Consider the following 22,334-nt stretch of genomic DNA (forward strand, 5'->3'; position numbering starts at 1 on the left):
AGGACAAAACACACCCTTGCCTAATGCGTTACACATTGTTCTGATTTGATGACTGGGTAATGATTGCGATAAAGACTGTATTCTTCTCCACTTGCACTCCTTGTAGCACCAATTTAGCATTTAGCTAAATATTAAATAGCACTATTGAGACAGATTACTTGCAACAAGCAGTACAGCCGTGGGTTACAAAGGTAACAATAAAGCAATCAGGATCCATATTTAACATAACGCAGTTGTGTGCACCTCTGAGATATTCAGTGCAACATTTAAACTGAACATACTGCATGTTTTATCCTGTGATCATGAAAAATCTGCAGGGTGACGTGAGAATAACTTGTAATCCAAATAAGCATTGATTTGATGACATCACAAATCCTTCAAGATCTCCATGAAAGTCTGTTTTTGTATCCATCCGTCGCTCCAGATGAGCTCCTTGTTTCTTTTTCTTTCTTTTTTCCAAAGGAGATCAGGGACCACGCAAGTCCCTGTAGCCTTTTAGGTGATGGAGGTAGTTTGGATCCGCATCCACCAATCCAACCGAAAGGATCTTTGCCAATAAATGCAAGTCATCGTCGCTCAGATCATTCTGTTGAAGAAATTGAAGTCAGATATTTTATCCAAACTATTCTCAGTAAGCTCAGCATTTAACTTTTGATTGCCACTTACCAACTTGTTGTTTGCAGAGGATTCTGGGAGCTGGGACTTTTGTGACTTGTTTCCCTGAAAATGATAAGAATCATTACACAGAGTTAGTCTTTGCTTCCTTGTTCCACCTCTATGCACTCTCTATAAATGTTTCTGTTTGCTTCTTACTTGATGTGAGCTACATTTAAAAAAGAAAGAAAGAAAGAAAAATAAATAGCTGCTTACCTCTTTGAGTCCCGTTGAAAACCAATATATGACAAAGAGAAGACCAGCAATGATCTTAAGGCAAAACGAACAGCAGTCAGTATCACACAGGTTACAGTCACCACTAGAAAACACAATCTTTGAAAAATGAACTTACTTACAGCTAAAAGACTTAAAATAATATATAAATAGGTCTGCACTTACTCCGATCAAGTACAACATGTTTGCTTCTGTTGTGTCTGCCCTGTTTGTGCTCTGATTCGTAACCTAAGGAGAAATAAAGAGGTTCCTTCTTCTCCGAGACATCAGACCACAATGCGTAAGACAGGAGAGGAAAACTCCCATAGAAGAAACAGCCGTACAGGATAGACTGCATATTCACCAAACAGGTTATCTTATGCCTGAATGATGTCAGTCATGAGATAAATGTGCGGTTACGCAAACAACTGCGTAAAATAGGCGGATTTGTGTGTGATAAGAGCTATCATTAGCTGTAAGTCTTAACGCAGGTTAAGATGATCTCACCAGTGACACCTAAAAACAACAGATGTCAAAGAGTGACAACCTGCCTGTCATCCGCTCTGTCATATATTTACGCATTGGAAACTCTTGGAAAAGTTTAACTAAACTGCCTCCTCCTCCTTCACCGGCAATGCACTGAAATAATATCTACTGTATGTTTATCATACTTTCAAAGTATGCAAAAACCTGTTTTTGACTCAGCCTGTCCCCTGTTTCGTGCAATCAGTAGTCGATTTTAAAATGCAGATCAGATAGCATTGTTTGTTTTCAGTACAAGCTCAGTTTCATTTTAAAGAGATTTGAATGAGAGATGCATACATATGGCTTCTTCTTTGTATGATACAACCTGTATTAATGGTGAACTGTGTTCACAGATAGTATTTTCTGGAAGTGTTCCTGCCCCCATGCACTGATTTCCATGACACAATAATGCCTGTATTTAATGCCTGTGTTTCCTCAGGGCCCAAAGGCCAGAGGCTGTCCAGTATTGTCCCATGAACACAAAGATTTCTCCACATTCTCTGATTCTTTTGATGATACTGTATGATGTAAAATCGTTCCAGCATTTTGTTGTCCCAATCCCAGCTTTTTTGAGACATGTTTTTGCCATCAAATTTAAAATGAGATAATATTTTTTGTGAAATATTAAAATGTCTCTGTTTAAACATGTGATGAGCATAAAATATGGGTTTGACAGCTTTGCAAATCGTTGCGTTCTGTTTGCATTTACATTTTACACAAATGCAAATAAACATTTTCATATTTTATGTGTAGTATATTGCAGTATAAAAGAAATCAGCTAACACAAAAAGAGACAGACAGACTGATAAATGGCATTGTGCACCAGCAGATGGAGTTTGAATGATATGAATCTATCTGACTTTTCATCTCCTTTTAAACCATTCAGTCAAACAAAAGTTTGGTCTGAAACCTAGCTGTGTTCGCCGGATTTTGAATGAACAGATGTGGATCTCTGTTACAGAAGCTTACTGTACATCAAGGAAATGTCCAATCTATTTTTAACTGGTGCAAAAAGCTCTTTTAAAACCAGATGATAAAAAAGAGAATTACATTGATTTGATGTCCTCATTAGCTGCATTGCTGTTTTCATTATTTTAAAATATATGCATATTTGAGTCTCTTAATGCCTACTTTTTTAATATGTTTGTTGAGTTTACCTTGTATTTAAAGTTACATTTTCTCTTCTTCTCGTATTTTATCTTATCTTAATGAAGGTGACACAGTCTATTTGTTTGTTTGTTGAATCGGAGTAAGTGAGTTTGCTCTCCACCAGGGGGAGCCCGGTGGTTGTGAACCAGCTCAAGTTGGCGAACATGGTTTTGGAAAAAGACACGACACCGGTAGAAGTTCGAGATTCTTCTAGTATACTTACAGCCTGATTACATAAGATGAACAAAACTACAGGTAAATAAAATATCTGCGATTAGAATGCAGATATAACACTTTTTTTTATAACGCCTCACATTTAATCACATACATCTGCAACTTATAGTCACATTCAAAATGTGCTTGTATTATATATTTATATGTACTTACATATTAATTAACATTTAATCTTGAATACCGTTATATGTGTTGTTATTTCGAATGTATTCATTTGTGGACTTTTCTTTTGCTAGTTCATACTACGCACTTCAGTAGTAGTCTTTCGCGCTTTCACTTTCCTTCTTTTACTTACTAATTAATAACAAATAAATGCCGTGTGTGCGCTGTATGAACGCGAAACATTCAAGAAAAAGAAAACGGGGAGGTCTGTGTGTGTATGTGTGTGTGTGTGTGTGTGTGCATGTGTGTGTATGAAATGGAGTTCGGGGACTAGGAGAGTAACCTCCGTGTTTTCATACCTAGGTAAAGGTAGTACAGCGCAGCCGGTATACGCATGCGCGGATGCGCTCGCTCTAGAACATTTCGGCAGCTTCGCGACATTTCTTCACGTCCATGAAGGAAAATGCGTGAAAACGCTGTTAATACTTCCGGTATTGTAAGCTGCCTTCAAATTAAGCCTTACAGCGTTTATGTGTAGAGCTTCTCTACGCGTCTTTCAGAGAAGTATTCAAATCTCCTTGACCGTGTTTTGGACATTTCGGGACTCTTATGTATATATTTTAACTATCTTGTACTCTTCTCCGCTCTGCTATTATAAAAACACTTTTATTTCTAAAAGGACATAACGGACATCCAGAGTTTGAGACGACTGCTTTAATGTAACCACTCCGATGCTCTGTCAACAACTGCTGTACGGCCAAGAAACGCGTTAAGTAGGGTTTTACCTGGGAGTTGTCTTTGGACAGCAGCGTACTGTAATGTGTGTTTTTAACAGTCGGACTAACTAACGAACAAGGCACTGGCAGATCATAAACTTGTCGGGTCTGGTGGCTTTGGTAAGATTTGCTCTTGGCTCTAACATAAGAGACACCTGGCTGTAAGTTGTTAAACTTGTGTTTTTAGCGGAACAGTAAAGAATAGCGGGGCTTTAAGTTCAGATACTCAGCTGTGAAGTCACTTCAGGTTTCTGAATGAACTCTTAAGTACGTTATGTTCCAAACACAGACATAAAGTCTTTGGGTCTGACTAACGTTAGCTTGCTATATCAGGACTGTCTGTATAAGTCAGCCATGTACCACGTGTCGAGTGCTTAAACATATATGTTTCTTAAAATATTTTCCAATCGCACTATGATAATTTTAAGTACTGTCATTAAGTTGGTCAAGTGCCATCAGTCTGAAATGATCTACCTCGCCTGTATTCGTCAAGGTGCATGCTAGCGTGTGCTAACATTACGGACAAGAGTTATACTTCCGCTTACAATATTATAAACGCATACATTTGTGACCCAGAAAGAAATGTGTAAGTTTATTAATTATGTTTATGAGAGTGTAAATCGTAGGGGTACATACAGTTATTGGCAATACTCGTATTTAAACACGTTTTGGCATGTGCTTTAATTTGTAAACCCAGCCGCCCGCGACGGAAGTGGTGTTATTTGACGATTTTAGCAACCCTAACGGAACTCACCCAACACCGTTAACTGTAGCTTACTAGGCTAATCTGTTTACATGGTCAGTTTAGACTGCAACGTACTAGTGCTCTCGCTATATATACACACATATATATATATGTAGGTGTACGATCCTGAAGTCATGACTTAATCTGACCGCAGGCTTGCGTCTGTTTCATGTGGCGATGATGTTGTTTTGCCTCTTTCGGCTTTGCTAGGTGATACCAGCTAGATTACACCTTGCAAATGAAACGGGGGATATGTGACTATACTCTGGAAGGTTATATTAGCCCAAGTGTCTTCTTCACAGAGCCTGAGATCCTGCTTTTGCGTGCAGCTAAAGGGAGAACTACAATGCTGTGCTGGGGAAATGCTTCCTATGGACAACTGGGCTTGGGTGGGATTGATGAAGAGATTGTGGTTGAGCCACGAAAATGTGAATTCTTTCACGGGAAGCAAGTGAGTGATGTGGGGTGTGGCCGCAGACACACAGCTTTCCTGCTGGAGGACGGGACGGTGTATACCTGTGGCTGCAATGATCTTGGGCAGCTTGGACATGAGAAAGCCAGAAAGAAACCCGGTTGGTGATGTCTGCTGTTTGTTTGTTTGTTTGTTTGTTTTTCTAATAAAACATTGGGGGGTTTTGTTTTGTTTTTTAAAGTTGCTCACTGTGCAAGCACTTGTTTATGTCATCTATTAGAGCAAGTTGTGGCCTTGGATGCACAGATCATAGTGGCTGTATCATGTGGAGAGGCCCATACACTCGCCCTAAATGACAAAGGACAGGTTTTCTCGTGGGGTCTTGGTTCAGATGGACAGCTGGGATTAAATAACTTTGAAGAATGTGTTCGCGTGCCTAGGTAAATTCATCAACTATCAGGAAACCCCTGTGTGTCCTACTTAACGCACTACTTGCTCATCCTTTGTTTTGTAAAGGCACCATGAAAAGACCTAATATAGCCATTCTTCTCTCTCTCTTTTTCCTCTGTATGAAAAGAAACATCAAGACTTTGTCAGATGTTCAAATTGCTCAGGTAGCCTGTGGGTACTGGCACTCCCATGCACTTTCAAAGGGTGAGGAATGGTTTGCACTTAGCACATATCCAGAGCAGCTTACAGTGTTTATGTCATGTTAAACCGTTTCAATTATATATGCGTTTTTAACACAGGGGGCCACATCTTCTCATGGGGCCAGAATCGATATGGCCAACTTGGGTTAGGAATCAACGGACAGAGCATTTCCACACCCCAGATGATTCAGTCTCTGCAGGGCATTCCTTTTGCTCAAATATCAGCAGGTGGAGCACATAGCTTTGCCCTCACTCCCTCGGGAGCTGTGTTCGGTTGGGGGCGCAACAATTTCGGTCAGCTTGGTCTCAACGACTGCAACGGTGAGTGGTAGAAGGTTAGAAGGTGCCCCTGTACATTCAAACCCGAAACTTTGACTAATTTTCAGGACGTCTTTTTCAGATCGGTATTTCCCGGCCCTCCTGAAGTCCCTCAGATCACAGAGAGTGATTTACATTTGCTGTGGAGAAGATCACACGGCTGCACTGACCAAGTTAAGTTGCATACTTTTTGGTTCTTTGATAGATCTGCAGCGTTGTGTGTACAGAAGACCGAAATTTGAAACTGTGGGATTAATGATTAGATTTAAAAGTGGCTCTTTTAAATCTAATTAATGGTTTTAATTCTTAGGCTTAAAATCATTAAACTGGGCCTTGGACTTTTACTGGGATTTACTCCCATGCTGGGTTATGCTTTCTTTACCTTCTTCCTAATTCATTGCTGTTGTTGTTGTTGTTTTTAATCTGCCAGTGTATATGTGTTACATTTTCTTAACTGATCCCAAACAGCAGCCAAGCAGGATTACAGATGCATCACTTGTCACAGTCAGTGTGTTGTGTCCTCGCTCTCCAGTTTGCATACTGCTCAGAGACAGCTGCTGCCAAGCGACCAGTTATAAAACATCCCAGTATCACTGCAGTACATTAAGTCTGCTATACATTAAGATTTCAGTGTTTTGCTTTGTCACACAGATGTTTAAAAGCTCTCCTTTAGAAAAACATTAAGCTGTTGTCAGATGAACAAACTGTTCAGTACCCACGGGTGCTGTAGGTGCAGTTTCTGGGTTCCTCTACTGCTTAAAACGAGCTTGCTTTCTTTCTTCTTTTTTTATATTCCTTAGCTCCCCTCCCATTTAGCCAAGTCTCTTCTGATTGGCTGCCCCTCATACCGAAGGCTTGACTAACACATCAGTGTGGCTTCACGGCCAAAGCTATACGCCTGAGATGACTATATTAGGGATGTCTGCACTCACTGACATCATGCTGATATAGAATAAACTGCCTGAAACTGCCTGAGCATTTGGCTCACTGGGATTACTTGCGCACATACTGAGCTCATTATTTGATGCTGCAGGCATTTCGTCTGAGCACCCTCCATTGTAACAGTTTATATCAGAGTCAGAATACTTTTATAATGACGGGGGGAAATTGCTTTGTCACAGACTCTCAAGCAAATGATATGAAAGGTAGAAAATGGAAAGAAATCATAAAAAAATGTAAACCATCCTTATAAAACTAAGATGCTCCACCAATGGTGAATTATGTTAAAATAAATACTCCAAAGTTAAACAATAGTATGTACAATATAAAGAAAATATGAGAAGTAAAAATAGTCCAGGTGTCATAAGGGGAAGATATGAAGTTTGATCATCGCAGTTATAAATCATTTCCTGTGGCGTTTTAGTGCAGTGAGGTTTTGCTCCTGTTACTGTCCTGCAAGTCATGGAATGAACGTGAAGGATTGTCGGCTATCATCTGACATCTGCTCTCAGAGTCGAGCTCCACACCTATAATACTGGCCTTGTGGATCGGTTTGAGTCTGCTGGTATCATGCTGCCCCAGCCCACCACAGCATAGAGGATGGCAGTGGCCATTACAGACTCAAAACATCCTGGGTCATCCATTAGATTTTAAAGGAGTCATCCAAGAAAATAGAGATGACTCTTCTTGTAGAGGGCGTGAACACTGAGGTATTTTTATCCTGTCTGCACCCAAACCACACGGATGGAAATAGGGGTGACCAGCATTCTAACCCTTCTCACATCCACAACCCCCATGCTCTTCCTCATCACCTTGTGTGATACATCACTACTGCAGAGTCATTAGAAACCTGTGAAGGTGGCAGGTGTCTGTGCAGTGCTGAAGGCTGTGGTGTACATGGTGAAGGGAAAGGGAGAGAGGACAGTCCCCTGCTGGGCTTCGGTGTTGCTGTCCAACATGGTGCTGCAGGTGGTTTGCAGATCAGTGAGCCAACTATCCAGGTCACTGCCAAGGCATCCACCCAGCAGAGCCGAGCTGGTGGTGGTGAACACACTGGAGAAATCAAAACATGACCCTCACAGCGCTGGGTGGATGTAGGCCCTGTTGAGCAGGTCAAGGACCGGAAGGGATCTGACCATGTGCTGGAAGCTGGTCCAGGATAAGTCTCTTCAGGGTCTTCATGAGGTGTGATGTCAACATGTTTTGGTACAAGTACGAGGTGTGACCTCTTCTACACAGGGAAAAGCATTATACGTTTTCAGTGGGTAATCATGCTCATCATGTAGTCTTCTTTTATGAATAGTCTTCAGTAATTAGGCTCATAAGTAATGCCATTTCTGTGTTTACTTCTAATTTTTAGAAAAGAATAGATGAGTTGGGATCGTTATTTAGAACCTGGAATGTTTTTTGGTTTGTTAAATAGTGAAGTTTTAAATCTTCTCGAGCGGTGGATAAAAATGCCCATTTCCTGTCCAGGTGCCCAGACGCAGTAAGTTTGTTTCAGTAGTGGCCTGACGCTGTAGAGGAGGAGGATCCCTGCTGTAAGACTTGGATGTTAAAATAATCCCCCTCCTGGCATGTGCCATTACTAATCTAGCTGTTTCTGGTTAAGGAAAAACTAGACTGAAATCATTAACACGACAGCTGTCTTTCATGCCTCTCTGTCTCTTCAAGCCTCATGTTCAGTGGTCTTTGCTAACACTTTGGCCTTAGCAAGTTAGCACAGTGCTAACCCTTTTGAAGGTCGGAATAACTGGTTCTGTTGTTTTTAAATGCAGGAAGGGGGCGTGTTCACATTTGGAGCAGGAGGATATGGACAGCTTGGGCATAACTCTACAAATCATGAAATAAACCCCAGAAAAGTGTTTGAGCTCATGGGAAATGTAGTCACACAGATTGCATGTGGAAGGTAAAATCGACTTTGTTTTTGCGCGTTTATCTAAAATACAACGTCAGTGAATTATACTAAAAAGTCACAAGGCTGCTAGTAACGTTTCAAATTGCTGTGCGGTCAAGGCAACACACGCTGGCTTTCACGCCGTCATCGGGGAAGATGGATTCATTTGGGCTCGGAGGGAACGGGCAGCTTGGCACACGGTCCACTTCCAACAGAAAAAGCCCTGCTCTTGTTAAAGGTCCCTGGGTAGTCGCCAGCACTGCAACAGATACAGGTGAGGGGACAGCAAATGTAAAACCAAAACATCCTTCCATTTTTGAGGGGTGTAAAGTTTGAATCATAAGCAGTCAAATGTATTAATCGATAGGGTTCTCCATTTACGTTTTCTCTGACTACGTTTTCTATAATTCTGCTGTGTATCCATCTGAACGTGGAGATTTATTAGCTTTAATCTGAATCTGAAGTTGTAAAAGCACATTACATCATTAGTTTGATGGGTTTATTTCAAACGTAAAACTCGATGGTAAGATGTTTTAATAACACAAAAAACCTATTTTCCCTCACTTTTGCAGATTCAGAGGAGAACTGTTGTGTCAAACGGATTTATGCTGGAGGAGATCAAAGCTTTGCTCACTATTGCAGTACCAGCGTAAGTTTTCCCTCTCCTCTGAAACAGAGATTTCATGGAGATGCTTACAAATGTACAGCACGTTTTAATAATTGCACAGCTGTCCTGAATGCTATCGTTTTTACTCTACAGTAAAAACAATGGTACTGGCAGTACTCGATAATAGTGAGCAGCTGAACAACAGTGATTTGAACTAAAGCATTATTATCACTGCTGGGGAGTGAGAGCAATGTCAGGCAGATGAGCTGAGATTGTAAATATTTCCAGACACAACCTGTAATTATCTGGAATTTAAAAAAAAATCTTAGCACATGGGTTCGCGTGTAATTTTATACCACAGCGTTGTTTGACAACGTCACCATTCACATGAGTTAAAGAAGGCGAAACGTACCAGTAAAACCATAAGAAATTTGAAAAATAAGAAAATGACTTCAAGTTAAAATCTTGTCATTAAAGTTTTCGAATTCCAGGAAACAGAATTGCGTTTGTCAATCTAATTAAAGCAGACTGCTCCAGCTGATCCCCGACAGTCAATGCAAGCTGGTGTTGGTTTTAAAACCCGTTGCCATGTAGCGTATGATGATTTTTCAAGCAGAATTTAATTTGTAATGAGGATGTATGTCACTTTTTTTTCTTTTCTTAGAAGCACCTTCTTCTAAAATGTGCCGCAGATAGCTGTGAATACTGTTTTTACACACATCTGATCTGTTTCTTCACTCAGTTTTATTTACACAGGTTTACATTTTTCAGTTTTTATTTGTCTAACTTTTATACTTTTTGGTGCAGAGCCTTCAGAACGGAGATGACACAAGGATACAAGATCCCCAGAGAAAGATTTACTCCTTGAATGAGGATCTCATACAAAAATGGTTGAACCACTCACAAGGAAGACTCCCGCTCGACATCTCCAAGTAAAGTTTTCTTCTTCTTTTTTTCCCCCTCAGTAGATCCTCGGCATATTGGAGTTTTAGTTTGTTTTAGACATGGTGTGTTTGAGTAGAATCAAATTACCAGATCCTTTTTGGAGATTTACACAGTAATTATTTGCCTTTTCTGGTTTCCTTAGTGAGATCGACCTCGTGTTCTCCTCAGCAAGCTGCCTAAATGGGTCTTTCCTGTCAATGAGGTAAATGCACTCCAGATATTTCAAAAGTCATAATCTAGTCAGAAAAATCATTTTGACTGATTTACATTAAAATCAACACTTTTTTTTTTTTTTGCTGAATTTCTTGTTTATTTACTCTCTAATTAGATAATTAAAGCTTTCTTAAGCTGCTCCCGTCATATGAGCCAGGTGAATGCACGAGTTTGGTAGGCTATATAAAAACATGAAATTGAGATGGCCACAGTTTTAGCCATGAAAGCAGGAAGCTCAACGATAACAACATTCAGTACTGACACTTATCTGCTGTCATGGTAAATCTAGAGCTTGTTCTGTTGTCACCGCTTTGACCAGATAAAAAGCGTGCTCTCCTGGGTTGAGAGCAGATTCTGATTTGGCCACTGAAGCATATCCTGTTTCTTTGCTTTGAGAAACCTTTGGGCTGCTTTTGAAGTGTGCTTCAGCTCATTAACCATCTGCACTCTGAAGCGCTGTCCGATCAGTTTAGAACTTTAGATTAATATATATTATTATTTATAACAATACATAATATAACAATACATTATTTATTTATATATATATATATATATATATATATATATATAGTTGTAGTTATTGCCTAGCGTTTTTGTAATTATCTCATTCTGAGTGCTGATTTTGTTTTTTCCCTTTTTTTATAAACGCAGTCATCCAGATCACTACAGTACCAGCAGTAAATGTTCAGGGGTGGATATGAACATGGCTCGCCTGCTCTTCAACAAAGTAATCCAAGAGGGTCACCCTGAGATTGCTCAGCAGGTCAGTGGCCACATATAATATAGTTCCATCCACCCATCCATCTCCTTTTACTTGTTCAATTCAAGGTCTTGGAGGGGACTAAATTCTGGATTCTTCACTGTAATTCAAAACTGCATTCTGTGTCGTGTCAGTGCCATGCCAAATACTTGGGCACTAATATATTTTCTCTGACTGGTGAAGTTCCTCTGACTTGGAGTTTCTTTTTCATTCCTCATACTCTTCAACAGTGTTTATGACCTTTGCTCATCTGCTGTCTTGTCAACGACGTTCATTTTATTTTGATTTGGTACCTGACCAGAAGATGTTTTTATAGTGTAAATGTCCCCAGTGACGTTTTATTACTGTGTCGGCTCCAGTTATTTCCGGTACTCTGGTCCATTCAGTGTGTTATTGTTGCACTTTACCCCACACCTCATCAGCAGTTTGTATGCATTCAGGATTATCACATTAATCATAACAGACCTGTTTCCCTTCGTCTGTCTGCCTCAGATTGCTGCTAGTCTGGAGAAGAACCTCATTCCCAGGCTAAACAATTCTCCTCCAGACATCGAAGCCCTGAGACTCTACCTCACTCTTCCAGAATGCCCTCTCTTCACTAACCGAAATAACTACGTCACCATCTCTATCCCATTTGCCAAATCAGTCATCAGCCTAAAAGAGGCTCCACTGAAGGTACTAGGTAGGTAGGATGAAGGAGTTTCTTTAAGCTTTCCATACTACATTAGTACTACATACTATACTTAAGACCTTATTGTTCAGGAAAATAAGGTCTTAAAATAGCTTATATTTGTCATAAATCTTATGCAGGAATTAAATTCCAGATGGTATAGTTAGGACTGGGAAAAATGAGCACTTTACACTGTCTTAAAAGGGTTTTGAGGAGCACAAATTTAGTGTTTGCTCATGTATTTGCAGGAAACTGGTGGTCTACGTTTGAGTCCCCAGTCTTCCAGCGGCTAGTTGAACTGTACAAGGAAGTGGTGGTGTATCTGCTGCAGATGCACAAGGTGGGCATTCCCGCAGTAGAGCAGAGAATTTTCACCTGTTTTCTGGACACGTCGCTGCGACTCCTGGAAATCCTACACAAGGTGAGGAAAAAGGTGCAGTGTTAAATTCCTGCTGCACATTATATCCTTCTTTAAAGGACTACAAGTGGCAGTCTCTCCCACTTCTCGCTTCAGGTGAGCGAGAAAGCGGGACACATCATTCAGTATGGCAAGTTCTACATTCATGAGTTGGACAACCTGATAGACATCCGAAATGACTATGTCACTTGGCTTCAGAGGCAGATGTACCCAATGGTGAGTCTGGATGTTGGCTCTGCGATTCAGTAATACATCTTTCTATGTTAAGGTTTTGATGTGAACCTTTTGTTTATGCTCTATCCCCAGGGACATGATGGTGTGGTGACTCTGTGCAAGTATCCCTTTGTATTTGATGCCCAAGCAAAGACTACACTCCTTCAGACAGATGCTGTCTTACAAATGCAGGTACTACTCACTAAACCTCTTAAAGGCAGTTTCTTACCTTTATTCTCACTAATCGCTTCATAATCATGTGTTTTCTGTATTAACAGATGGCAGTGGACCAGGCACAGATGCAAAATTTCAGCTCCATGTTCCTACCGGCTGTGGAATCCGTCAACCCGTGCCTCATCCTCATCGTTCGCAGGGAAAACATTGTTGGAGACACTATGGAAGTGCTCAGGAAGTCTAAGAATGTTGACTATAAGAAGCCACTAAAGGTAGAAACAGCATTTAAGTTTGAAGCTTTAAAAAAAAAAGAAGCAGCATAACCCAAACCTGATTTAAATTTGGCCACCATTTCCATTCCAGTCATATTCTTGTAAACTCTGGATCCCTTCCAGTACTTGTGCTATTATTGGATTGTTTCCAGGAAGTCCCGTTCTGACAACATGCACATGTGCGTGTGTGATTTCAACATGGACCTCCTTGCAGTCTACAACGACACCACTAACTCAGGGAAGAAACATCATACAGCTAAGAGCTAGAGAGTGTAAAAAAGGCACTCTTCAGGTTTATAAGTCCACAACGTCCAAACGTAGCATCAACATTAGGTCACAAGCTTGACTTAAAGCATGCTAGGCCTTTTTTTACAGTGTTGCGAATTGTAAATCCGTTCTTAAGGTTCAAAACTGTAGATTCTGTCTCAACTCCTCACAATTTCGACACAGAAGTGGTGATCCAGTGAGCACACAGAGTGGTGCAAGTGGTTGGAACAGGATTTCCAGGTAGCGATCGCTAAGTATCGCAGGAGCCGTGGCCTTGACAACGAAGACAACTGAACGAGCTAACAGCCAAATTTAAATCAAGTACACTTAGGATGAAGTTCCTAGTTATGAATGAAAATACATATATGAATGTGAAAGATGCTGCTCATGGTAATGAACCCACAGAGTATGCCAGGTTCAAACGGTACTGTGACTTACTTGTGACATTTGTGGCAGGTGATCTTTGTGGGAGAAGAGGCTGTCGATGCAGGCGGCGTGAGAAAGGAGTTCTTCCTTCTGATCATGAAAGAGCTGCTTGATCCCAAATACGGAATGTTTCGTTACTACGAGGAGTCTCGCCTCATCTGGTTTTCAAACAAGGTACTTGCTTTAAACCAGGCGGCATCTCCGCGTGATCTTTGTGAAAACCTTCCTCGATTAAATGCTGACAATCACCGACTGTCCCTTGCAGACATTTGAGGACATTGACTTGTTCAACCTCATCGGGGTCATCTGCGGTCTGGCCATCTACAATCTCACCATCGTTGAGCTCAACTTCCCCTTGGCCCTTTACAAGAAGCTTCTGAAGAAGAAGCCAACGCTAGAAGACCTGAAAGAGCTAATGCCAGATGTGGGAAGGTCAGATCAAGGAACAGTCACCTGAGGTTTCCATTTAATATGTTTATGAATGGTAGTTTACCTTGGCATTGTCTTAACGTCATCTAAACCTTTCAATGCCACAGTAATCACACAGGGAATTGTGTTCCTGTTCATCCAGGAGTCTGCAGCAGCTACTAGACTACACAGAAGATGACCTTGAGGAAACCTTCTGCTTGAATTTCACAGTAAGATGATTGACTATCAACATTTTCTGCTGTGGTTAAAGTAAGTTGTGTCATCCACCTATCATATGATTTTTATTTTTTATTTTTTCAGATCACAGAGGAAAACTACGGTGCCACAGAGGTTTTGGAGCTTGTACCAAATGGGGAAAACATTAACGTCAATATGTCAAACAGGTAAAGATTTTTTTTTTTTTTTTAAAGTTGTCCTGATATTTATCCATTAGCAGTTATCCACTAAGGGATTCATGAATATTTTGGACTGTTGTTGAAACATTCACGTTACTCTCATTTTTCTTACTTTCTTCTCCTCTAGGCAAGATTTCGTCAGTGCCTATGTAGACTATGTTTTCAACACATCGGTAGCTCCACTCTTCGAGTGCTTCTATTCAGGCTTCCACAAAGTGTGCGGTGGGAAAGTTTTAGAACTCTTCCAGCCAAACGAACTGCAAGCCATGGTTATCGGCAATACCAACTATGACTGGATGGAGCTTGAAAAGGTTTCGTATTAAATAGTGATTAGTAAAAATTGCATCTGGCCACGCAATGTGAAGAAAATATCTGCATAGCCTTTAGGACTATGAAATCTGTATTCTTCCGAGTGTCCAGCAGGGGGCGACTCCTCTAGCTGTATTGAAATTTCCTTATGTCTCACTTGATTTATTACCTCGGTAAACATTTTACGAATTTAGTTTATGGTCTTGTATGCTAGTTTAACATTCCATCTAATACAGTATAATCTTCATTTTGTGAATTAAGGAAACATTTGCCGGTATGGTGTGATTGGCAGGTTGCTGATGTAAGAGTGTGCAGTATCCTTGGTTTCTCAGTCAATACATCATTTAAAAGCCCCAGTGGCCACTGTGAATCTCACTTTTTAAAGTGAGCCTTGTACATTATAAGATGGATTATGAAAATCATTTTTGTTTATGCTCTTTTGCTCATAGACTACTGAGTACAAAGGGGAGTACTGGACAGACCACCCTACAATCAGGCTTTTCTGGGAGGTGTTTCACAATCTTCCATTGGAGAAGAAAAAACAGTTTCTCTGTAAGTGTTGCCCTAAACAGCAGAAAAGTTAATTTCATTAATTTTGTGTGAGTTTGCATGTTACATACGGACCTTGAAGAATGAAGAGAAACAAAAATCTTGTCTTTACAGTGTTCCTCACTGGAAGTGACCGCATCCCCATCTTGGGCATGAAAAGCTTGAAACTGGTGATCCAGCCTACTGGTGGAGGGGAGCATTACTTACCTGTCGCCCACACCTGCTTCAACCTGCTGGACCTGCCCAAGTACACGAGTCTAGAAATGCTCCGTGAGAAGCTGCTACAGGCTATAGATCACAATCAAGGCTTCAATCTTGCCTGATAGAACATAAAAATCCATGTTGAGACTGTTGATGGCAACCACATTCCCAGATGGTTTTTTGCAGACTTCTCAGTCTGGATGAGTCAAACACAAGTTGAAAAAAATAAAAATTAAAAAGGAGGCTACATGACACTAAAGGTGACTGAGATGAACGGCTGGACTTTCATGTTAATGTTGATTTTTTTTTTTTTTTTTTCCAGCTGCTTTCTTGCCATCAAAGTATTTGAAGTCCAATCCCACACAATTTGATTCACATTTAATATTGCTCATGTAGATATGCTTTTATTCATGTTTGGATAGGACGAAGCAAACTACTGGTATATACAGCACAGGGGCATAAATAAACTGACAAACTCCTGTAAAATACAGTGAAATTTTTCTAATGCTTAACACCTAATTTATTGTGACAGTGAGATGCTTCTATTATGTTTTTACTGGTTTAAAATGTAGTCAAACACCACAAAATACCACGTAATTCCACCCCCCCAAAAAATATAGAGAAAAATAAGACCTGATTCACATCTGACAAGGTGTCAACAGAAACATATTTTTTAAACTACACTCTAGCAGTATTTTCTGCATGGCTTTGTCATCAAAGTGACACCGTATTTTACAGGAGTTTGGGTTTTTTCATCCCCTGTTGCAAAAATTGTTAGCCAATGTAAATCTACTTTGTTTGACAAAGGTTCTCTTGTGACATTTGCTCGAGAGCAATGCGAAGTGTTTGCTATAGATGCTGAGTGGATTTTCTTGGCTGTCTGCCTTAACAATCCACAAATAAAAACAAAGTACAGCCACTGAAATAAATGGGTTACTTGCTGGTAAGGTTCTAAGTTCTTATGAAAGGTTGGTTATTTTTAATATAGTACCTTGTGTTTGAATATTGCTGTAGAAGGTATTTTTTAACAAAAAATATACCACATTTTGTTTTTAAAAGGGGTTAATTCTGCTTTTTGTTATTTTCTTTCAAATATGTTCTGATGATGGATGTTCTTATGACACCTGACCAGAGTTTCAGAGGAGGTGGTAAGTATAGGTATGTGTAATCCGTGTGCTCAGGCATCAACGTCTTCCTACTCTTGGGTTTGTATGAAGTTACAAAGGGCAGATGTCATCTCGGGCACACAGCCATTTCCTATTCACATCCTGCAAGTGGAGGGGCTCATGAAAGCGGTAAAGACAGCCAAAGTAATTATTTACGCCAAAATCTAGACGGTAAATAATGGCGATTTTTTTAGATTTCACATTTACAATATCACTTCATTCTTCCAAAGAAGGTGATTTTTCCCTATGATTGGCTAATTGTTGACACAATGACACATTTCTTCAAGGGCAACTGTTGAGGTGTCAGAAATGTAGTCGAAAGCGCAATAGAAACCTTTGAGGGGCAGCCAATCAGAAATAAAGTTACCTTAAAGTCAGAGAGATGAAATCTGAGGGCCTGCATTAAGGTAGAGTATAAGAAAAACAAAGCTGCTGTGATGAATTAAAATATGTTGGAAATCAGAATAATAGGTCCCCTTTAAAGTCCAGCTTATATAGTAAATTAACCTTTAATATTTTAACTGTCTGTTCCCTCATGAAAATACCCATCAACACATTCCACTTCAAGTCACAATTTAATCATAAACTGTACAAGTTGAATGATGTGCACACACTGCAGAATATGGCCTTAAAGGAGGCAAATACACTTGTCTGTTGTTGCCCAATTTGGGGGCTTTGTGTGTTAGTTTTGGTATCAGTGGGGCAACTCGTGATGGACAAGCTTATAGTGGGAACCACAGGAAGGACAGCGCTGGGCCTCTCCCTCATGAAGCCAGAACCACACAATAGCAGTGTTGTCTTCCTCACCTGCAAAGATTTTTAAAAAGTTATAATTAAAAAAAAAAAAAAGTTTTTAACACTGGTAAAACAGATTCATAAAGGGGAAATTGTATTCATTATGCATCACTTACAGAGACATCCCACCAGCCTCTTGGTTCCAATGCCTGGCACAATGTGAGGGTCTTCTTTGGTACCAGCATAGTGCTTTGGTTTCAGGATGCTGTAAGGGTCCTGTGATGTAAACGGGAAAAAGAAAAAAATTAGCTTATGTGCAGTTCAGGTTCATTATCATATGTATACAGTAGCCTACCTTTCCCTGTTTGAGGGCCTGGAGGGTACGGCGCTCCAGCCCAGTGGCCTGTTCTTCATCTGTTGGTATGCCTGAAAAATTAAATAGCAAAAAGGTTTCTATTAAAAAAATGAATAAATGATAATAATATATACAAATAATAAACAAAAAAAATCTGTATTTGATTCAGCTGCTTAAAAAAAAATCAGTTTTATATTAAAAGCCTATAATAACTTGCTTAAATCTTACCTCTTGCATATGGCCTCCGCACACTAATAACTAAAAAGACTAAAACTAACACAGAAACCAACACTAAACGTCTTCTAAGAACAAAAACTAAACTAAATTAAAAAGAAAAGCTCAAAACGAAATAAAAATTATAACTAATTAGAAAATACAGAACTATAATAAACTCTGTAATGAGTGCGGGCAAGCCTGCACGTCAGCATTGGACGCCTCCCACAATAACACACTCCTGTCCCCTATCAGGGTGCTGGCACCTGCCCAACGGAGTCTGCCAAAGGAGGTGGGTCTATCAAAGGCCTTTCCACTCGCTAAAGTCCAAATGACCTTCATTTTTTTTAAGGTGTACTTTATAGTCGTATTTAGGTAGGGGTTTTGTGTATCTCAAAGCACTTAGGCCTCCCACAAATATGTTTTACTTCTGTAAATAAATATGTACACAGGTGTTTCTTTTTGCTGTAAATAAAACACTGGCGGTAGCTAGCTAGCACGTACTGCAAACTCCTTGTTACTAACTTGTCAGCTACCAAACTAAACAATAAAGACGCCGCTAAAATTGCCAATATAACCAGCTTTTCGCACTAAGTCGAGTGAGCGGTGACAGCTGTGGCTGTAACGCACTCCGGAGGCCTGTGAAGTCACGTCTCCTGTCGTAAATACGGAGTCCTACCTCTCACTGTGGCCATTGAACGGTGCAGCGGGGCCAGCACGCCGCTCCTCAGCTGCAGTGTTGTTGTACAAGCTCGGAGAAGAAGACGTCCCGCCATTATAGTGCCTTTTTCAAGTACAGTGAATGACCTGACTCTGCTATAAACCGGACTGAAATGACCCCACTACAACCGCCTGAGTGACGGGTGCGCGGGCCAATGAGCAGAAGCGCAGCTGATCCGACCAATCAGATTCAGCAGTGGGAGGCACGCTCTACGGGTGGTAAACACCGCTGTATACTTTATTATAGAAAAACGTAGTTTCATTTTTGTTATGTAAAAAAACAGCAACAAAAAAAAAAAAAACACTTTAAGATAGCACCTGTTATTGTAGTTATTTAGTTTACATTTCCGTGCAATTACAAGGGAAGAAGGAACCATCAAACTCAAAAACCAAATGTACAAACCATACACGGGCATTTGAAATTGCAGTGCTCCCACGGACCTCAGACTTACACTTAAACAAACATAAAAGATAAAAATTAAAATCTTATGTACATAAGGTTTGCTCCCAACACACATAGGTGTTTACATCAGCGCTGTAATTTGCACTAATCAACTGAACAACTACTACTGTTATAACTTGCACATTATTTTTTCTCAGTTTATATATACTGACATATTGGAAGTTACATTTACCTTTTGATGCACAGATACAATGCACAATCTGTACATTTTGTAAATATTCTTAATTATTTAAACATCTTCCAGTACCCTGCTCTGTTTGCGCAATAAAACCTGGGTTTTCCACTTTCATCTGTACTTCGATCTTAATAACTGTACAGTACTCTGTTTTTGTACATTGTCCATGATGTAAATATGTGTTTCTGTAAAAAAAAAATATATATATATATATATATTGTGTGTTTGTTTTTGTAGAGCAGAAGCAGTCAGCTCATTTGAGGGTGAAAACAAACTCAAACAAACTCAACAACCACACGGTGTTTTTTGCTGCTGTTACAATCAAATTTCCCCTTGTGGGACAATTAAAGGATTTTTCTATTCTGTTCTATTTGTAAAAATGTGCTATATTTCCCTATGAGGTGTGGTATTTTAAATCCTTTTACCACTGTGCTCGAATAAATATAGACCAGCAGAAAGAAAGAGAAAAATGCTGACAGAGGTACTCTGCAGTGGAGAAAGAAGAAACTTGTTGAAACGTTGTTTCTTTTATTTTTCTCCTGTGATCCAGATGGAGGCGGTGATGGACCAACAAACATCAATACTCACATGCTGGCTCACATGGTGATGACAAAAAAAAGAAGGTGTTACAAGCTGTAAAAACGTGATGTGTGAGTATATATGAGGAGAAAGAGTATAAAAAGACTGGGTCCCGCTGTATTACTCAGGCTGCACTACAGCGTCTATTCACAGGCGCGATCCCACTACTGAGCGGCACGGGGGCTTTGACCTGCTCCGTTTCCGACCTGGGCCGGTGCACCCCTCCTTAGGCGACCTGGTGGTCCCGAGCTCCCCCAGGAGCACCATATCGATACCGAACTTAGTGCGGACACCCGATCGGCATAGTCCGCTGCAGCTCAGAGCTCCTGAGCTCAAACGATCCGCCAGCCTCAGCCTCCCGGTAGCTTGGATTACAGGCGCGCGCCACCGCACCCGGCAAGAGGCGCCCTCGTTTACGCAGACTTTAAGGTTTACACACCTGACGTCATCAGGAAACTGCTGCAGATAGCAGCCAACAGCAGCCGTAAAGGTGCTGCTCAACACACAGTCAACACACAGTTACTCATTTAAAATGTCTAGGTTTTAATAAATACAACCGAATCTTACAACCAAAGTGGTCATCTCATGTAAAAATATATAAAAATTCATTATTGTATATAGTAAATATTAAGTCTAATATATGCCCTAATAAGCTATAGTACTTTTTCCTTTGGGAAGGTACCATGTGTGCAGTCTGCAATTCTGTTGCGGAAAGATGTTGAATCTATTTATTTACTGTAGAAAAATAATTGGTTTCTGTGCATTTGTTTTACCCTGGCAATAAATTAAAGTCGATTACGTTGATTAAGCATCATTAGGCGGAGGGTGGGGGGCGGTTCCCTATTTTTGCTGGGAGTTGGCAACTCTGCTAGTTAGGTATATGTAATTATTGATTAGGTTGTTTGATATTTCCGGTAAGTACTGTTTAAAATACCAGAATAGGGAGGATGGTGTAGGTTTAAGTTTATTAGATTGACACATATATACCAACAGGACAGCGTACATCACTGTCACAACAGCATTTGTTTTCATTCAGAGGCTTTATGGCTTTTCCTATAATTCCTGGTGGGCTGTTCTCTAGTCAAAATGCCCGGGCTGATTTTTTTTTTGTCCCAGTCCAGTCCTGCGTGTTCATCAAAGTCAATCACTGAAAGAAAAAAAAAGTTCACCGTCTCTTTGAATTTGCAGTGATGGTCATTGCTACTCCCCTCCAGTTGGAGGCGCTGTTGGACCAAGAAACAGCGGTGGTTTTCAATGGAACGAGAGGACGGAGAGACCGTGTTTGACGCTTTTATAAGCTGTAAAAACGTGATGTGTGAGTGTGTGTGCTGTGTGTATATTTCTGTGGAGAGGAGAAAGAGTATAAAAAGACTGGGTCCCGCTGTATTACTCAGGCTGCACTACAGCGTCTATTCACAGGCGCGATCCCACTACTGAGCGGCACGGGGGCTTTGACCTGCTCCGTTTCCGACCTGGGCCGGTGCACCCCTCCTTAGGCGACCTGGTGGTCCCGAGCTCCCCCAGGAGCACCATATCGATACCGAACTTAGTGCGGACACCCGATCGGCATAGTCCGCTGCAGCTCAGAGCTCCTGAGCTCAAACGATCCGCCAGCCTCAGCCTCCCGGTAGCTTGGATTACAGGCGCGCGCCACCGCACCCGGCAAGAGGCGCCCTCGTTTACGCAGACTTTAAGGTTTACACACCTGACGTCATCAGGAAACTGCTGCAGATAGCAGCCAACAGCAGCCGTAAAGGTGCTGCTCAACACACAGTCAACACACAGTTACTCATTTAAAATGTCTAGGTTTTAATAAATACAACCGAATCTTACAACCAAAGTGGTCATCTCATGTAAAAATATATAAAAATTCATTATTGTATATAGTAAATATTAAGTCTAATATATGCCCTAATAAGCTATAGTACTTTTTCCTTTGGGAAGGTACCATGTGTGCAGTCTGCAATTCTGTTGCGGAAAGATGTTGAATCTATTTATTTACTGTAGAAAAATAATTGGTTTCTGTGCATTTGTTTTACCCTGGCAATAAATTAAAGTCGATTACGTTGATTAAGCATCATTAGGCGGAGGGTGGGGGGCGGTTCCCTATTTTTGCTGGGAGTTGGCAACTCTGCTAGTTAGGTATATGTAATTATTGATTAGGTTGTTTGATATTTCCGGTAAGTACTGTTTAAAATACCAGAATAGGGAGGATGGTGTAGGTTTAAGTTTATTAGATTGACACATATATACCAACAGAACAGCGTACATCACTGTCACAACAGCATTTGTTTTCATTCAGAGGCTTTATGGCTTTTCCTGTAATTCCTGGTGGGCTGTTCTCTAGTCAAAATGCCCGGGCTGATTTTTTTTTGTCCCAGTCCAGTCCTGCGTGTTCATCAAAGTCAATCACTGAAAGAAAAAAAAAGTTCACCGTCTCTTTGAATTTGCAGTGATGGTCATTGC

The 22,334-nt window shown here is 40.5% G+C and overlaps 2 protein-coding genes and 2 non-coding genes across 6 annotated transcripts; 1 reads left to right on the plus strand and 3 right to left on the minus strand.

Annotated features, from left to right (window-relative positions):
* The first annotated feature begins 3,399 nt into the window (after positions 1 to 3,399).
* Positions 3,400 to 16,446, plus strand: herc4 (HECT and RLD domain containing E3 ubiquitin protein ligase 4). Of its 3 annotated transcripts, XM_085368873.1 has the most exons (23): positions 3,400 to 4,970; positions 5,091 to 5,250; positions 5,388 to 5,464; positions 5,560 to 5,781; positions 5,861 to 5,956; positions 8,500 to 8,626; positions 8,734 to 8,888; positions 9,187 to 9,263; positions 10,029 to 10,153; positions 10,309 to 10,368; positions 11,031 to 11,142; positions 11,632 to 11,821; positions 12,058 to 12,230; positions 12,324 to 12,443; positions 12,534 to 12,632; positions 12,719 to 12,886; positions 13,610 to 13,753; positions 13,845 to 14,011; positions 14,151 to 14,217; positions 14,309 to 14,391; positions 14,531 to 14,714; positions 15,162 to 15,264; positions 15,376 to 16,446. In XM_085368873.1, exons 1-23 carry the CDS (start codon positions 4,637 to 4,639, stop codon positions 15,582 to 15,584), a joined length of 3,252 nt encoding a protein of 1,083 aa, XP_085224999.1. In that variant the 5' UTR covers positions 3,400 to 4,636; the 3' UTR covers positions 15,585 to 16,446. The 3 variants fall into 3 exon arrangements, with proteins under 3 accessions (XP_085224999.1, XP_085225000.1, XP_085225001.1); XM_085368874.1 differs by lacking the exons at positions 14,531 to 14,714; positions 15,162 to 15,264; positions 15,376 to 16,446 and having other exon boundaries at positions 14,116 to 14,217; positions 14,309 to 14,365; XM_085368875.1 differs by lacking the exons at positions 14,309 to 14,391; positions 14,531 to 14,714; positions 15,162 to 15,264; positions 15,376 to 16,446 and having other exon boundaries at positions 13,845 to 14,037; positions 14,151 to 14,169.
* An 802-nt stretch (positions 16,447 to 17,248) lies between these two features.
* On the minus strand, positions 17,249 to 18,803 carry cox5b2 (cytochrome c oxidase subunit 5B2). Its single transcript, XM_085368876.1, has 4 exons — positions 18,611 to 18,803; positions 17,719 to 17,789; positions 17,540 to 17,639; positions 17,249 to 17,435 (listed from the first exon to the last, which is right to left on the minus strand). The coding sequence occupies exons 1-4, from the start codon at positions 18,705 to 18,707 to the stop codon at positions 17,323 to 17,325; spliced, it is 381 nt and encodes a 126-aa protein (XP_085225002.1). The 5' UTR covers positions 18,708 to 18,803; the 3' UTR covers positions 17,249 to 17,322.
* Positions 18,804 to 19,967: 1,164 nt separating this feature from the next.
* Positions 19,968 to 20,266, minus strand: LOC146620251 (signal recognition particle RNA). Its single transcript, XR_014906759.1, has one exon.
* Positions 20,267 to 21,233: 967 nt separating this feature from the next.
* Positions 21,234 to 21,532, minus strand: LOC146620252 (signal recognition particle RNA). The gene has a single exon (XR_014906760.1).
* Positions 21,533 to 22,334: the final 802 nt, after the last annotated feature.

Source organism: Diplotaxodon limnothrissa, linkage group LG13, assembly GCF_057381915.1.
Source record: "Diplotaxodon limnothrissa isolate DT_005_m linkage group LG13, D_limnothrissa_male_GT1.1, whole genome shotgun sequence".
Taxonomy (NCBI): domain Eukaryota; kingdom Metazoa; phylum Chordata; class Actinopteri; order Cichliformes; family Cichlidae; genus Diplotaxodon; species Diplotaxodon limnothrissa.